The 18431-nt window shown below is 31.9% G+C and overlaps 2 protein-coding genes across 2 annotated transcripts; both read right to left on the reverse strand.

The window, feature by feature from the left end:
* Window positions 1–5900, reverse strand: LOC115889366. The gene is made up of 3 exons (XM_030909344.1): window positions 5689–5900; window positions 4144–4340; window positions 1–427 (listed from the first exon to the last, which is right to left on the reverse strand). The coding sequence occupies exons 1-3, from the start codon at window positions 5762–5764 to the stop codon at window positions 122–124; spliced, it is 579 nt and encodes a 192-aa protein (XP_030765204.1). The 5' UTR covers window positions 5765–5900; the 3' UTR covers window positions 1–121.
* Window positions 5901–12066: 6166 nt separating this feature from the next.
* Window positions 12067–16574, reverse strand: LOC115889388. Its single transcript, XM_030909364.1, has 2 exons — window positions 16300–16574; window positions 12067–12643 (listed from the first exon to the last, which is right to left on the reverse strand). Exons 1-2 carry the CDS (start codon window positions 16519–16521, stop codon window positions 12320–12322), a joined length of 546 nt encoding a protein of 181 aa, XP_030765224.1. The 5' UTR covers window positions 16522–16574; the 3' UTR covers window positions 12067–12319.
* Window positions 16575–18431: the final 1857 nt, after the last annotated feature.

Raw genomic sequence — 18431 nt, forward strand, 5'->3', positions numbered from 1 at the left:
TTATAATTTATACTTAAATTAATCATAAAAAACATTTTTTGTACATATTTTACATACTATTAAATAAAGGACAAAAAGAATAAATGTGAAGAAAAATATAATATTGCAGCGTGATACATTTTTAAGAATGATTAGCTAACTCTAAATGACGATACTTCTCAGGGAATTCTGTGTAGGCTAGTACCTGATACGAATGTATAGCCTTTTCTGAATTATTATAAACGTAATACATAATAGCATCGCCTATATTTCCAGATAAAATTTTTCCAATTATCGTTTGTCCTTGAAAGTGAATTTTACCTATGTTTAGCAACTGACCATCTTCCATGCCACCTATAACAGGATGTACATTTGCTGGAAGGATGTGAGCGTCCGTCTTTGATCTGGCTACCCATATAAGCTTTTCAGGGGAACGAGTACAAAGAATCTAAAATAATATACAAAATAATATGAAGAACATCGAAACTGTTGATTTATTAAAATAGAAATAGATGATTAATTTTATCATTATGCGACAAGGGTAGGATTATTATTTCATAATTTAATTTTCTACCTGTTAGGTCTGAGCTATATTTAGATATTTTTAAATAAATATGGAAGAAAATATATTAATATATTTTATTTACAACCACATATATGTAATACTGACATTACTGAAAAAATTCGAAAGTGTCAAATTATCTAAATTTCTTCCCTCTTCCCGTTTCCCTCACCCTCACCCATTTCCATCACTCGGTTTTTCTTATTTCTCGCCTCATTTAATTAAGCAAAATATTCTTGTAATATCTTTATTAAATACTTATCTAACATCAACAGAAATAAACATAAAGATTAACAATAATAATTGAAGAGTTTAATACATTTATTTGTTGAAACTTATGGTCAAATTTGACCAGGGGTGGATGGGAAAGTGGAAACCGACCCGGGAATAACAGGCAACCGGCCCGAATCCACAAAAACAAAATGATCATAACGAAGAAACATATTTGATTTATTAATATACAGGGTGTCCCAGAAATAAGTGCAAGTATTTTATCTGGTAGTATATTTCAGCCTCAGAAACACGCCTATCAGTTTTTTTGCGAAAATTTGGAATTTTTTGAAGAAATTTTTGGAAATTTTTTTAGGTTTAAGTTAAGAAAACATAATTTCTTGATAAACTGGCAACATAGGTAGTAGATTAAATTTACATGAATGAAAATAGAGAAAAGATCCAGTGGTTCTGAAAATTTAAGCAAAAAAGCATTTTTTGTTTAAATTTTCAAAGTAAAATAACTTGGTTATTTTGGACTTACTTGAAAAACTATAAAGAGAAAAAATGTTTCTTTTAGCCAAATCTACCCCCCTTAAAATACTTGCACTTATTTCTGGGACACCCTGGATAAGGGTCAAATCACCTCAAGTAAGGGTGATTTTCGCTCGGGCGAAGAAATCTTTTATGCCTCCGATTTTTTAAAAATATTGAAATTGTCTCGATCAAAATTTTTATAAAGATCAATATCGGGTCGGACATGACTGAATTTTTACTAGAAAATCACTCAGTTTAACAGGGTTCTACCTACTGTTTTATTTCCATTATCGATAACGGTAATTAATTTGATCTTGAATATGATTACGATCTACGATTTTGAATCACGGTTTTGAGAAACTAAGACTTCCTGATTCATTCAGTTCAGCTGGCCCAATGTTGCTGGCCCCATGCAAGCTGTGAAATACATTATTTTTAGCTTTTCAGGTATATAGTTTCTTACAGATTGTAGAAAGAAATTCTCTCTTTTCTCGTACAGCAGCAGCTTCGTCATGTATACGTGTTTTAATTTTGGTATAATTCTCATCACGTAACTTCCTAGTTTCTACATTTGGCATCTTGTATGATAATGCCATGACTCAAACGAAAAAAAATTAGGCAATACCTAAGCAGTGGATATAAATGTGTTTTAATAAAGTGCTTTTTAAAAAAGAATAGGTGGTAAAACTATACAGAATGAGTCTTAAATAAGTGCAAATATTTTCAGGGGTGGTATATTTCGACCCCAGGAACACGTCTATGATTTTTTTTGTAAAAAAATATGTTGAAAATCGTGCTTTTTCGTTTAAATTTTCCTCTATATTTTAGAAAAATTTTTAGAACTTCCTGTTCACCGCAAATTTTCCCACGGTATAGTTTCTTAATATTTGATATTACGGCACAAAAAGAGATGCAAATACAGAAAGATTTAGGTGGCAAAACTTTTTAAAAATAAATCAGTTTTTTTTAAAATTCAAACTTTAATAACTCGGTTATTTTAGATTTATTTGAAACACGGTAAAGAGAGTATATTATGTTTCTTTTATTCCTCTCTACCAGCCCTGAAAATATTTGCACAAAGCAGCACAAATAAGGGGCACTTATAGACTCACCTTGTATAATAAAACATTTCAAATGGAAGAACAAACAACAGATGTTTATTAAAATTATAAGTGTCTCAGAGGAAGACATCTAACAATAGTTATTTTACAAATTGGTGTTTATGTGTTTAAAAGCAACTAAGGATTATATTGATGCAAATTGATTAGTTAGTTAGTTAGTCACTAAGAATCTTACGTAATTTTAGTTAGAAGATTAACCATTTAATTTTTGCTAAATCAATCTTTTTTTGAGCTCTGATCGGGACCGGCCCACCGGCCCATCTTGCCACCGGCCTACCGGGAATTTTCCCGTTTTCCCATATGGCCCATCCACCCCTAAATTTGACTTATTGTACGCGTTAATCGATATTGTTAAGGGGCCGTCCTGATGATGTGTTTCGCTCATTGAGGTTTCACTGCTTCAAAAACTTAACTCCTGACTTGTGCCAGGTCTTCTAATAGTAAGGAAAGAAGATAAAGAGTTTGAATTGCTACAGGAAGATGATGGCAACGATGTCGTTGAAGATATCATATTTGCGGTTTTAGTTTGGTTAGCTACAGATGCATCCACATAACCCTCAGCCACAGCACTGGATTTCCATCCCCCTAGACGCTTCAGCTGTAAAATATCAGCTCCGCTATTTACCAGCAACGTAGCCGCTGTTCGTATAACAGCATGACCTGTGTAGGTTTTCGCATTGGGAAGTTTCAAAAAGCTAGCAATTTTGTAAGGAAATTTAGATATAGAATTGTATCCACAGGGTTGATTTCGAGCTTTTCCTAATCGATATTGAACAAAAAATCTCTCATTTTCAATATCTCTTCGTAACTGTATAAATTCTTTCACAATTTCTATCCAACTTGTGTTAGTTATCATAAATGATCTGCTCTTATAAGTTTTTGTATTTCTATGCAAATTTTGTTTTCTAAAATATCAATATGCGTAGTTTTTATCTTCAGTAGCTCATCACTTCAACATTCCCCAGACACACTATAAGCGCAACGTAAAACAATGAAAAGAAATATTTAAAAACAGAAAAATAAAACATTTAAAAAAAGCCTTACTTTAATAGGAAAGAATTCTTGAGGTGCTTTCGTGAGCAAATCCTCCAAGTTTTGCCAGGTAAAAATGCTAGATAGCTTTGGCTTAAAACCTACATTCTGGCGTTTTAAAAAAGCGACGAGTTTGTGATATTTTGATATGTCAGTCTTTTCCCTTAATTCTAGCATTGTCCGTATCATGCTGTACGTAGCCCAAAGAGTAGGTGGCTTTTTCTGCTTTGCCATGTCGCCAAAATATGCCATCAAGACTGTCTCCGAAGCAATATTCTTAGCATTTCTTTCGGCACACCATTTTTCGTATACTTTCAATGCCATTTCATATCGCCCCCTACTTTTCTCTGGAAGTAAACTTTCTATATTATATAAATTTGGAAAAACGAACGAGAAATTCGAAACTGTCACTTAGTTGTTTGTTTTGCTGTTGAAGGTTTGCGCCATAACAACCACTGGTACCCCGGTAACTATAGATATTATGAAAATGCCAAAACAGAAAACGACAATTTTTTGCATATTTATTTTTTTTTCAAAATAAAATACTGTCCCTATTTTTTAATTAACGATGTGGTTGTAAATAAAATAGTATACAAACCTCCGAGGAAAGTTTTCATTATTGTCTCGAGATTTAGTTAATCTCTCGATCGTAATGGAACACTTGCCTCCTCGGTATGTAATATACTATTATACATCTCTAACCTGAACAAAATTCCAGGCAGCTTTGGGTCCATCTTTAGATGCCACAACTTTTTCTCCTTTGTACAAGGGTGCTGGATATACACCAGGATGCGGTTTGATTGCCACTTGACCAATGTATATATCTTGTCCATTTTGGGTCTTGCCAGGCGTATAAGCATCTTCAGGTATAATACCAGCATATGGTCGCCAATAATAATCTAAAAAAGAAACCAACCATTTTTTTTAAAACCGGGTGTGTCTCAAAAGTGGCTTATAACTTTTTTATTTTTTTAGATAAAAAACCGATATTTGGTATGTTCATATACATCATATGACATAAATTAGTATTGATTGACGTATTCAATTATTTTCGGTCACTTCTTGTTCAACCGTAAATGACTTCTAAAATTTTTGATTTTTAAATGGCACTCTTGGTATTTTTTACCTCATTTGATAAAAAATTACATTCATATTACATCCTAAATAGAATGACATAGCATATGTCAACTTTTGACATTTTTAATTAAAAAAAATAGCATTCTAAATTTTAATTTAGAGTGCCATGGCCATAAATGTAACAACTAACAACAATTTGACTCGAAATACCAAGTGTGTGGTACCAAATTATTCGTAAAAAATGCATTTCCCAAATATGCTAATGAGCCACCCTCGTCCCATTTAAAAAAAAATGTGATATGTTTAAAAATACTATTTGGGCATCTTTTAACTTTTAACCGACCAGGACAAGACACGAAAAAAGACGATTAGACGATCAAATCTATTTTTTCAAGGCTCTGGATTAAAAATTAGCATTTTTAACACTGCCATGGCACTCTAGATTGAAATTTGAAATACGTACCTAGTATATTCTTTTTAAAGCAAAAATACCAAAAGTTGATATATGATATATCTATTCTATTCAGAGTGTCATTTTCTATCGAATAAAGTAAGAAAATATCGAGGGTAGGGAGACCAAAAACAAATGAATACGTCCATTAATCCTAATTTATGTCATATACTAACATGCCAAATCTGTTTTTTTTTATCTGAAAAAATAAAAATAGTTATAGAGATGAGCCACTTTTGAGACGCACCCGGTATATAACTTGTTGTATATCGTTAGAATGTCAATGAATTTATCTATTTAGATCATTGATGATAGTGGTCAAAAGATGAAATGTCATCGCATGATAAATCTGAAAACACTGTTTTTTGGTTGAAAAAAGTAGCGGCATTGACAATAATTATCTTTTAGTTTTGGGATATCTTGTCAAATAGCGTTTGAAAAAATAAAATCGGAATCTTTAATTTTCGGTTTTTCTCGAATATCTCCGGAACTACTCGAACTGTTGAATGTTTCTAAATGACATACTATTAAGCACATTAAATGCACAAGTTTGTTTTAATTTAACCATCCTCTGGTATCTACTATGGTTTTCGAGATCCCATTGGTGTGGTTCGAATTTTTTTATCATGCGTGTAGCGGTGTAGATCTAAGTGTTAAGGCAATAAATTTGCAAAAATGTTTAAAATTAATTATATTAATTTGTGTATTATAATACATACCCATCAGTGAATTGGTGCCTCCTACTAAACACAATAAAGATATAGAAAAAACAAAAATCAGACATTTGGAACCCATTTTGAGCAACTCAGCGGAACTGTTAATCACTTACTGTTTAGAAAGGAATATAAGAGGCCTATATAACAATTTTTTATATCATATATATGTTTTAAGTATCATCAAGGGGTCACAATTAATTTGTAATTTTATTCATAAACAAAAATAATAATATTTACTTCTTCGGAAAGCTGATTGGGTAAAATGGTAAATCCCCATTATATCAACTTGAATTTGCGTATACATATATAATGAACTAATTAACATTAATGATTATGAAAGATAACATTTCTTTGATCTATTCGACCAACGCCTTTTTATTCCATTTATTGTTTCAATCAGTTATTATTTCCTTAACATCATTACATTATAATCGATAAATAAATATAAATAGAAGTCGTTGATTCTCATTTTTTGGTATTTTTGTTTCAGAAAAAAATAAAATGGCTTACTTCAACAAATATCTATAGTCCAGACCATATGAAATATTAAGTGTTTTCTAGTGTCAGTCTTTCAATATTTCATTATTCTCATCATAGCTTTAAAAACAAAAGAAAAGTCACAGGGTGTCCCAGAAATAAGTGCAGATATTTTAAGGGATGGCAGATCTGGTAAAAAAACATATTTTCTCTTTACCATTTTGAAAATAAATTGATAATCGAGTTATTTAACTTTGAAAATTTTAAAAAAATATGGCAGCATTTTGAGAACCGCTGGCAGATATCGCCAACACCATCCAGTTACCCGGATCGGTGCCCGGACCTCAGAAAATTCGACGCCCTGTGTTGCCGCATAGTCAAGAAAGTATATGCTTAAAAATAAATCAGAAAATTACACCACTTGAGGAGTTTAGCAGAGATAGCAGAGATACATTCCATTTTTAAGATGGTGTTACTATTATACAAAATAAATTAAAAGAAAAACTTATCCATAACATTTAAAAACAGACACTTATGACAGATTTAGTAATGACAGAAAAGTAACTGTGACAGTTCTCTTTTTCGAAGCACACTTAACTAAAATAGACTATTATAATAACATACAGGCTATTATAATAACTGCTAAAATAACAGTATCCATTTCTAACATATTATTTTCATATAGGCTTTATCATAATTTGTTTTTTTGCTATATTTTCGATGTATTTAGCATCAGTGGCGGACTAAGCCTGTCGGGGGCCCGCCCGGGGCGGCGAAGCTAAATGTGGCCCCCGGTCTATTTAGATAATGATATACTTCTAATGCACAATTTGTAAAAATTGAATGACGTATGTATAATGGTTGACAAAATTCAAGTATTTATACAGGGTGTCCCAGGCTGAGTCTGCGTTAGAAGTACTACAATATCTAGATACGAGATTTTGTACATATCATTTTTTCACAATGAGATCTATCGATTAAAAATATTTTCAATATGGCGGCACTTTCGGAAGTACCGGAAGTTGACAGCAACTTTCTTATTTTAAATGGGTGACTCCATTTTTTATTACATACTTAAATTCTCTGTAATATTTTATGAATTTTGATATAAAACACTCTATACCTAACGTTAACCGTTTTTGAGAAAAAAAAATTATAATTTTTGGAGAAAAAAAACTGCCTGTCAAAAATATGTATACAGTAGACTCCCGATTATCTGAAACGTGCGGGACCGGACCCGTTTCGGATAATCGAATTTTCGGATAAAGCGGAGGTGAAACTAAAAAAAACAATCTAAGTGAAAAAAAAAGAATCTAGTGTGGACTGTTTTGTTTTACAACGTACATTTTTAACAGCAATATTTCTCCATCTTCGAATCAAAAAAAAGTCGGTGGCTGTAGCTTCAGGATGCTGTTCAATATAAATCAGTGCTTTCTCGAAGCAATCAATTGCTTCACTGTGTGATTTTCTTGCTCTCTTCCTCCTCTTAGTCACTATTCTCACCTTCACATCCTGTGTCATTCTTTTCACTCGTAAGGTCAAACTAATTCGCGGTTTGATATCTCTTCTTCATCCAATTTATCAACTTGTTCTCAATTATCAAGCTCTTCCTTGGTAAGGTCCTTGAATTCAGGTATTTTCTTTGCAAGCTCATAAAGATTCTCGTCCTCTTTTTCATCATACCGATTCTCACCGTCATCATTTTTCACCTTTGTTGATTGTTTTAGTAGGTCTATAATTTTCTCCCAAGACTTCTGTAAGGTAGTATTCGGATAATTGAAAGGTATAAGAACATGCGTTTCGGTTAAAACGGAGTATTTATTTTGACAGGTCGTTTCGGATAATCAGGAGTTTCGGATAACCCGGATTCGGATAATCGGGAGTCTACTGTATAGCCTAAAGTCAAATTTAGTGATTGCCACAGCCACTGTACCATAAAGAGAAGACATGTGGCTATCTATGTCAAAAATTAGATTTTCCGAATGTCATATAATAATGGCCGTAGCTGTCATGGAATTGAGCTATTAAAAAATTATCATAAATCATTTTTTTCAAATCGAAATCCACTTTTTTTTATTTCACTAGTGAAAAGGCTTTCGTTACTTTCGTTTTTAAAATTTGTTACTTTTTGACTATACATGTTCCTGTACCTAAAATAAATCGTTTTAAGTTATTTAAGATTTAGCTTTAAAGCGTATATTTTTCTTGATTTTAACCAGTATACTATGACAGTATATTATCGATCATCATTTCCAAGCTATATAACTTTGCGCTGTTTTTTTTCGATCGTATGGTATATTATTAAAATATCAACTACTAGATATTACTAAAGAACGAAAATACGAGATATATTTATATACCTATGTGATAGTGGTAATCTAGTGGTATATATTGGTATATAGTGGTATCAATTTATATATTTATATAAATACACTTTTTAAACTTTTAAGGCAGCAGTAGTTATAATATAGGAAATTCAAATAATTCATTTTCTGAAAGATGGAAATAAATTATCTGACTGTTTGACACTTAATGCCAAAGGAAGCTAGATAAAATCAAGAAAAATATACGTTTTCAAACTAAATCTTAAATAACTTAAAAACGATTTATTTTAGCTATAGGAATATGTCTAGATAAAACGTAACGAATTGGAAAACCTTTCCACTAGTGAAATAAAAAAAGTGGGTTTCCATTTGGAAAATTATTTATGATAATTTTTTAATCGCTCAATTCCATGACAGCTACCGCCATTATTATATGACATTTGAACAATTTAATTTTTGAAATAGATAGCCACATGTCTTTTCTTTATGTCACAGGGGCTGTGATAATCATTAAATTTGACTGTTAGGCTGTACAAATTTTTTTGACAGGTAGTTTTTTTCGTCCAAGAATTTTAAATATTTTTTTCTTAAACATGCTTCCAGGGAAATACCGCGACAAAATATCGCGATTTTGTAAGTCCTCCAAGATCCGAGAAGCCCCTTCGCTGTCTCAGGCCCGTGGCCCCCGTTATACTAAAGACTTCACTGCTCATCATCACTAATGAAGCTGGAATACAAGTTATGCTGTGCATTGGTTGTAATTTAAAATGTTTATTCAGTAAAAATAAATAATGAAACCATTGAAAAATAACTTAAAAACTAAAATAAATAAATTCAGTCTCAAAATATATAAAAAATAATAATTATTCGATATTTTAAAGAAAGAAAATTACCCCTTGATTCAATTTCCTAAATAGAAAATGCCATTGACAATTACTGGGGCCTAATAATTATAATTAAGTAAATATCTGCTTCCATTTATACTGTTTATAGTTGGCGTATACGTATGGTTTGCATACTCCACCTACAAACTGCTTTATAACTATTGAACACATATTGGCCTTCTTTGCCAGGTGAATAAAAAATTACTTATATATATATATATATATATATATATATATATATATATATATATATATATATATATATATATATATATATATATATATATATATATATATATATACTATAAAAAACAGAGAAAGCTGAAAGGAAACAAACAAACGGTTGAATCCAAAGCAATCAAAACACGCATGTCGAGACAGTTGCCCAACTTAAAGGGTATGGGTATGAAATAATTGTTATTACTGTTTTATTTTGTACTGTAATCAATAGGTATCTAAAAATGTTATATTAAATTGAGCAAATATCAATCAAAATATGAATTAAAATTTGTGAATTTATTAAGAAATTTAGATAAAAGATTAAAATTAACATTCCTAATTTTTGGTAAAGAAATTTAAAATTGCTATGAATTTATAAATATAGGAATATGTAGAATGTCGATTCGTCGATCGTAGAATGTCGAACGCAGGACGTGGCAACACTGCGAGGTTTAGATAATAAATCGAAAGGTTATTAAAACTTTAACACCCTCTAGCTACGAAACAAAGCAGCATCAGACCTATGTTGGTATGAAAAAAATCTTATTTTTACGTGAGGAATCTCCCCACGAGAGATGGCACATGTTTTTTGAAACACCCTGTATACAATGTTCAGCTCTTATTATAGCAGAATTATAAAAAATAGTTTGTGAAAAAGGATTTTAGGAAGATTCGTCAACACTTAGATGAACGAGACATAAAATATACTGAAAATTGGAATTCTGTTAAATATTATGAAAAAAAAAACGATAGCCACAAAAATTAAATTTAAAAAGATATTTTACATTTTACATGCTACGATTTATTAATGATACAATCAATAGTTATGTTGAATATTAAGATTTATCTAAGTATGGGATGAACAAAATTAAAAAAAAAATTACGAGGATTTATCATTTATCAAACACTTCAAAAATGATTAATTTATTTTATCTATAGGTTTGTATTTATTCGGAGTGCACATATTATTTCTAAAATCTCTTAAGGAACTGACAAGTTAATAAGAAAAAAATCCCTGATATTTTCAAGGATATTGAGATAATATAAAATTAAAATAAATAATTAAAAAATAATAATAATAACGTATACACTAATTGTAGCTCTTAAAGTATTTATTTAAATTAAAAAGATCATCTATATGGACCTGTTTCCAAATCATTTGAACTTATAAAATATGATTAATAAATTCATTATTAAATGGATTGATATAAAGAATTTAAATAAAAAGGGAAGCAAAGAACACTCTTAATTAAATACAAAACAGCTTGAAACTAATTACTATAATCAAACCAATCGAATAAATTATAATATCAAACGAAAAAAAAACATACTCTAGAAACTTAAAGCAGCATAAATATTTGCTGACTATGTCAACATGATGTCAACCATTGGTTGGTAGTGTATACTTGGGCTTCCCCACAACTTTCGGTCTTCGCCCCCTGGCTTCATATCTCAATTTTCAGTTGGTTAGCCATGGCCCAGAACGGGGTCCTCTGTAAACGCCCCACCCCTGAAGGGGGTGTAACTACGCCACTGCTTAATATACCGTGCTGGCAACTGTTACTTTTGTGTCGGTATTTACATGTGTGGAAGTAAATCGCATAGGGATCTTATTAAGTCGGAGTGAGATATGCGAAGGTGTGCTGTTGCGGCGTTGCCGGTACGCCTTTCCCTATCAAGTAAAGTAAAATCACTATCGCAAACCGCTTATTTTTAAAATACTTTTTTTTCTACAAGATAACTAGATTACATCATTTGACATGTTTCTGAGCATCTGAAATTGATTTTTATTTTGAAGATCGGATCTTTTACAATATGTTTACATAAGAAAAATTAGATAAGGTTGTTTTTTTTTTCATTCAAAAATTGTAAACAACCCATCCATTTACTTTTAGAGCATAGCAATTTTCAGCAATCGTGTAATTTTTTTATTGATGAAGATTTTTTTTTACTATCTACGAAGAAAATACAGCAAAAATATTAAGCAAGTTTTTGAAAAAAACTATAATCAATTATTTCTAATAGATTTCGAGATATCGATTTTTGAATTCAGAGTTCTAAAAGCGCGACCACTGTCGAACAACTCAATTCCACTTATTTTTACCAAAAATGCAAGTGTTCACTTAAAAATTTTTAAGGTATAGGGAAAATTACAGTTGTACAAATATAGGAAGAGACTTGGGGATAGCACCGGTCGCCGTGTTATTTTATATTTCTCACATCTCTAGCTATACTTGTTAAGTTGTACAACGACTCGTTGATAAATAAACAAGTAAAGTATCACGAGAGGTAATTAAATCGTGAAGCTGAACGCATGATGTACACCTTTCCCTAGAACTTTAAGTATTGACAGAGGTACTGATTGGGTTGACCGGTCAACTGCGACAAATCTGCAATATCACCTTCCACGTCTCTTAGGAATGTGTACAGTTTCTCGGTTTATTTCATACGTTTGGCAACGTGTTTACCCTTTGTTCAGAGTACATTATAAACGCATTGTAGTGTTCTTACATACGGAAATCTCGACCCAAAACTAACCTTTGCCAGCCCTTAGTAGAAGGTATAGTAACAATATGATCGAAAAAAAACGGTGTTAGCGGTGGCTATGAAACGAACATCGCTGTCATTTTATATTTAAAATTTTATGGTGAATGTTATCGATGTTCATTTCCAAGCCAATTGGACCCCGGTTTTTTCGATCATACGGTATAACGTAAGATACTATTTAATTTAACGTCCAGAACGTTTGATATTAACTGTAATACTAGAGCGATAAGCTGCGTTATTATCACCGTCATCATAAGTCAGAACCTCATAAGAACTGGCACTTTTCTCAGAATTGTTGTGCGCAAACCACATCAAAGCATTGCCCACATGGCCAGCGAGGATTTTTCCAATGATCATTTCACCCTGGTTACTTATTCTGCCGATATATAGACGGTTTCCTTCTTCTATGCCCGCTAAAATAGGGTGGTAGTTTCTTGGGATCAAGTGAAGTTTTGTAGCGTCAGTTCGGATCCATTTGAAACGTTCAGCATGTCGGGTGCACAGGATCTAAGAAAAATCTGGGTTAATTTTTGCAATCAATTATTTATTTTGAATATTTCGGGTCTTATAAACTATCCAGACACACACAGATTTTTTCTGTAAAACTTCTTTAAGCGCGATGGGAGTAAAAATTGAAGGCCGTGACACACGAGACGCGAGAGGAAAAGTGATAACGATTGGAGGTTACGACGGTGCGTCGTAACTCGGGTCCTATCTGAGGTAGGGGGCTGAAATTCAAAATGTAGATGGAGCGCGATCTTTTCATGATAGCCCCATCTTTTCATGATATTTTGACGACGTTTTGTGCACTATGAAACCCTATTATCAATAGAGAAAAAATCATCTGATTTAATGGGTCTTTGGAGCGTCCTAAGTTGGGTCCTATGTGAGCTAGGGAGCTAAAACTCGGAATGTAGATGTGGCTCGAAGAGTCCCATATTTTCATGACATTTTGACGACGTTTCGAGCACTACGAAACCCTGTCATCAATGATTCAAATAAAACATTGCCCGATTTAAATGAAATTTGTAAGTCGATAGATTGGACCAAGACCAATTTGATTGTGTACGACACGTGTCACTGTAACAGTTAGTTTTGACTATGTAGGTTATGTGAGTGACGGTGCACAGGATCTCACCCTCCAAAGTTTGATACGATGTTTCGTTTACATCTTCATCATGGTGCGATTATGGATTTGATATTGAAGAAAAATGTGGGTCGATCTCGGCGTAATTGTGGACGGGTTACAAGATGATGCCCACGACTTTTCGAAGCGATGCCTCTATATGGACGAAATCATCAGTATTTTTCCCTTAATTATGGGTCGATTGGAACCAAACTAGGCACGTAGATAGAGGTACCCGAATGGAATGCTCAGACAGGCGGACATATGAACAGACAGACTTGTATTAATGATACGGTTCATTAATAAAAGGACCGAGGCATCGTAAATTCGTCTAGACGTTATCAAGTCTATTATAATAAAGAAATGGTCTTTTTATAGAAATCCCTCAGGATATCGACTGGTAAATTAATTTTCTTATTATAATTTACCCTAAAATTAATAATAACATTACTATTCTCTTCGTCGATTCGATTTTTTTAATTTTTAATTTGTATATGCTATATCGAGTTTAATAAATTATTATTAGTTTATTGCACTCGTTTTTTATTAATAATCCCTAATGGAAAAATTTACTGTGCTCGTAAGTAAGTCGGCACTATTAGTAATTTTGTTACCTTTGTAGCTAAGGGCTTGTTCAAATGGAAATCTATTTATAGTAGAATTATTTCAGGTAGTTGGCTGGGAAATAACTATCAATGACATTTCATATCAAGGACAGCGATGTTCATCATCGATTATACGGTGTAACAAGAGTTACTAATAGTGTCGACTTTTAAATGTATAACTAAATAGGTTATGAAATTATTTCATTGTATTAATGATACGGTTCATTAATAAAAGGATTTAAGTATATTATAGTAATGAAATCTGTTCATTGTACCAATGAATGTGTTCTTCAAATTAATGAACACTGTTCATTGATTTAATGAACTTAAAGTTCATAGAGTTAATGAATTACTTTTCATTGTGCCAATGAAATAATTCATCGGCTCAAAATTAATGATTTAATTCATTATATTAATGGAATTTTTCATTATATTTATGTCGACTTTTGGTTCAATATGCGCACAGGGTATTCTTTTTTAATTCAATAAGTAGCCATTTTTAGTAGTAATTTTAAATAAGTAAAAATAAGTATTATGTACGGAATTTGAAAATATTTTAATATAATTTTGGTATTGTTTCACACAAATTTGACGTTACTGCAAATTTTATTATATTTATTATATTATAGATTTTAGCGAAAAATAAAATATTATAGATAGAAACGAAAAAACAAACGAGAGAAGCGAAAGCAATCAAAGCACGTTTACACAGCGTGATTCACCGAGAGCCAAATGTTTTTAATAAAAATAAAAAATATAATCAAACTCCTTTTTTGAGTCCATCCACAAAAAAGGGATGCATGGAAACTAGGCTTAAATTCTAGATAATTTACTTTTACTAGCTGATTTGGAAACCATGTATCAATCCTTTCTTAACATTCAATCTTCACTAGTGCCAGCATAAACATGGTATAATAGCATAAACCTATGTCATAAACGTAGAAACGGATATAAACAAGTCCGCGACTTTTTTTTATTATCGGTTATAGAATTTGTAGTAGTAAAGTATCCAGGGGAAAAACATGATAAGCGCCATTTTACTAATTTTACAGAAGAGCACTGAACTGCTGGCGGTTAACAGGTTCTTTCTGTGTATTCTATATTTTTACTAGACATATATTTCAGAATTTAACAATTTATTGCCCTGCAGAGTATATACAGTACATCTGCTGGATCTGTGTCTATGAAAGGAATGCGGACAAAAAACATTTAAATAAACAGCAATATATTTTATACGTCGATTTGACGAGTGCGTCACCGCAAATCGCTCCGCCCACGCATTTTATTGGCTACTTGCAAATTTGTTGAATTTTTATTGATGGGACGCGTCGTCTATTTTTTACGAAAAACATCGAGAGAATATCGTTTCCCCTCTCACGGATTCCCCGTAGCTACAGAACGGACAGACGTACTGTACTTTTGTAGGGACCAGTTAGACCTATTATAATATTGTAAAATCCTAAAATTAAGAAATCGGAAATCGGCGCTTATCAAGTTTTCCCTGGACACTTCATTTGGTATAGAAAATAAACTATAAGCGATTAAACTTTTAGTTACGTAATCGAGGGCGCGATTTTTAAATTCATTGTTGCCAACCATGGATATATTCGGCGCTGACTAACTAGAATTTAAATTTTCCGCTGGGGTTCAGATGGTATAGGCTGTAAAAAATTTCAAGTTGCCACATTTATTTATATATTTCCTGACATTGTCATTCGTTTTGACACTTTAGTTTTGTATTACGAGTTTTTTGGTTTAAATGAATTGTGTTAAAAATGTTTACTAGGAGATCTTGCAGTCGAACATTCTTCTTTTTGGAACCTCTTTTAGTGCGAAATGTACAAATAGCTTAATATCTTTAAATATCGAGAAATAAAATATGTTTTGGCAACACCGTACGAAATATCGCCGCGCGTAGTCCTCAAAATTTAAAATATTAGCATTTTCAGGCTTCGATTATGTTCAAAAGCGCCACGGTGTGACAAATCACTAAAGCTTCCACACGAGAGTTCTTAAAACTATAATATTCTTTGCTGTTATTTATAATTAACTGATTTTTGTTTTCTAAAATATTTTGATTAAAAGAAAATATGTAAAAGTGGGCAACGCTGTCCCGGTCAAGCTTAATCACGTGAGTAAAAGTTTAACTGGTATGAACTATAACAATTTTAGTATATTTTTATGAGAAACAGGTTTTTCCATATCAGACTTTATTCAAATATCAAATTCATGTTAAGGTAAAATTTGTGTCTGGATAGTTCACTGAAACCGAATTTTTCATTACACAAAATTCTTGCAGATATAGACAAAGTAATATATACTATATGTATACAAACTGTTGAAGTTTCAATATGAAAAAATATATTTCAAACTGGAACTTGGAATTGTCAAAAGCTAAACAAGACTAGTGAGAAGAAACACTGTTAGAATACCTGTACAAAATTGCTGGCTTCTCTTGGTCCATCTATCGAAGCGACTATAGGTTTTCCGGGTCGTATTGCTGTAGGATATACCCCAGGTCTTTCTACTATGAACGTCTGACCGACATAAATCTTGAGACCATTTACATCAATTCCTGGAGAATAGGCATCGGGAGGTGTTCTTCCATGGTAGTCACGCCAACAATAATCGATATTAGGATTCTTTGCCGCCATACTGATTACTTATCAATAAACTCATAGCAGCTTTTTGTAGGGAATACTACAGGTAACTTATCATTCTTATCTCCCATCGCGGCATCGGTGATAACCGTTGTCAACATCTTATCATGTTATATTTACTTTTTTTTTATTAATCAAAATATAACACAATAGAATACATAAAAAGCAAAAGATAATAAAAGGTAAAAGGTAACACAATATAGATTGCGTATTTTACCTAATAGTCAAAAATTAGTAAAATACAGGGTGTCCCAAAAATAAGTGCAAATATTTTAAGGGGGTGGTAGAACTGGTTAAAAGAAAGATATTTTCTCTTTACCATTTTTAAAATAAACTGATATTTTATTTCGGTTATTACCGAGTTATTTAACTTAAAAATTTAACGTTAAAAATTTACCATAAAAATGGCAAAATTTTGAGAACCGCTGGCGATAATCGGCTATTAAGGGCTTTTCAGTTTATTCGACGCCTTGTGTTGCCAGATGGCCAAATACGTAAATCGTAAAACTCCACAGTATCCAAAGGATTTTGCATAGATAAGTTACTAAACTTGTGTTATCATACAGAAAGGAAATAAAAAAACTTACCCACAACTTCGGCAGATCGAGGTATAAATTCCTTTTTCGTTTTTTGAAGAAAATGTTACATTTTGAAGAAAATGTAAAAAATATAACATTTTCGACAATTTTTTTTCACAAAAAACCCTCATAGACGTTTCTATTGTCGAAATATACTATCAGTTAAAATACTTACACTTATTTCTGAGACACCCTGTATATATCTTACCTATTAGAACACTCCAATTTTGCAATATAGGTTTTATTTCTCTCAGGTATTTGCTGAATAGTCTACAACAAAGGTACCTATTAAACAAACATGTTAGTTTGTAGCAAACTAACATGTTAAAACATTTTCGAAGCTCTCAAAGAAGTAGTAAACAAATTTCAGTATTTGTAGAACATTTTATATACTTTTAGAATATATAGACATTTAAATGACTTTTCAAATACTTGTTTTTGAAATATATACATGTCGGCTAAATCTTTCTCTACGTCTTCAGGGTCCGACAATAGTGCGTCGGGCACAATGACCTGTCGGACACATGCAGCTCCTATAATAAAACACTTGGGAATTTTGTTTAAGTGCAAACTAGAGTTTAGGTTTTATAGAGTTGCTCAAAAAAGTGTGGGTTGATGGATTAAATTTTTGTACAGTACATCCATTTTTTCTGTAGCTACGGGTCATGACCGTTAGGGGGAAAATGAAATTCTTTGTTAGCCAGCAGTTCATGGGCGTGCAATTGTCAAGACATCTTTCAATGTCAAGAAAATGACGACCCCTAGCTGGAGCTCGGTAGGCTTAGCAGTTAAAGGGATATTTCATCCCGATTCATATGATTCATTATTATACGTAGTATTTAAAACTTTTATATTATGGAGATTCAAAAAACATTTACAGCAAATTAGAAACATTTTTCGGGGTTGTTCAAGACTATTCAAAATGATATAACTGGCTGTATTTCAGAACACGCTACAGAACTAATAGAATCCGAAATAAAAAGCGCGTTGTTTTATTCCGGCCAAGCAGATCATACAGAAAAGTTTCAGCGTGCTATTTCAATTCGATATGTTAATAAAAGGGGGGAAGTCAAAAACCTTCTTTGCGAATTTTATTTTATTTTATGAAATATTAGATAACACTGCTTTACATTTAGAAATAAAGTTTGCAGATATATCTCAATTATTTTTATTTATCTATTGAATAAATTGCAGGTATTAATAATAGATATGACAATTTTCGATTATAAAATAAATTAACGAGAATGATCCTGGAGATATATTTCCAGAGCGTTGCAAATGGTTCGTTTTAATTGTTACTACACCATTTACAAGTACTTGGGTTGA

This window comes from Sitophilus oryzae, unplaced genomic scaffold (genome assembly GCF_002938485.1).
Source record: "Sitophilus oryzae breed Bouriz unplaced genomic scaffold, Soryzae_2.0 scaffold_813_pilon_pilon, whole genome shotgun sequence".
In the NCBI taxonomy this organism is placed as follows: Eukaryota; Metazoa; Arthropoda; class Insecta; order Coleoptera; family Curculionidae; genus Sitophilus; species Sitophilus oryzae.

Coding starts and splice junctions, on each gene's coding strand:
- LOC115889366 (XM_030909344.1), bottom strand. CDS start 5,764: ATGGGTTCCAAATGTCTGATTTTTGTTTTTTCTATATCTTTATTGTGT. Junction 4,341..5,688: donor AGGCACCAATTCACTGATGG/GTATGTATTATA, acceptor TTTCTTTTTTAG/ATTATTATTGGCGACCATAT. Junction 428..4,143: donor CTGCCTGGAATTTTGTTCAG/GTTAGAGATGTA, acceptor ATATTATTTTAG/ATTCTTTGTACTCGTTCCCC.
- LOC115889388 (XM_030909364.1), bottom strand. CDS start 16,521: ATGGCGGCAAAGAATCCTAATATCGATTATTGTTGGCGTGACTACCAT. Junction 12,644..16,299: donor AAGCCAGCAATTTTGTACAG/GTATTCTAACAG, acceptor GATTTTTCTTAG/ATCCTGTGCACCCGACATGC.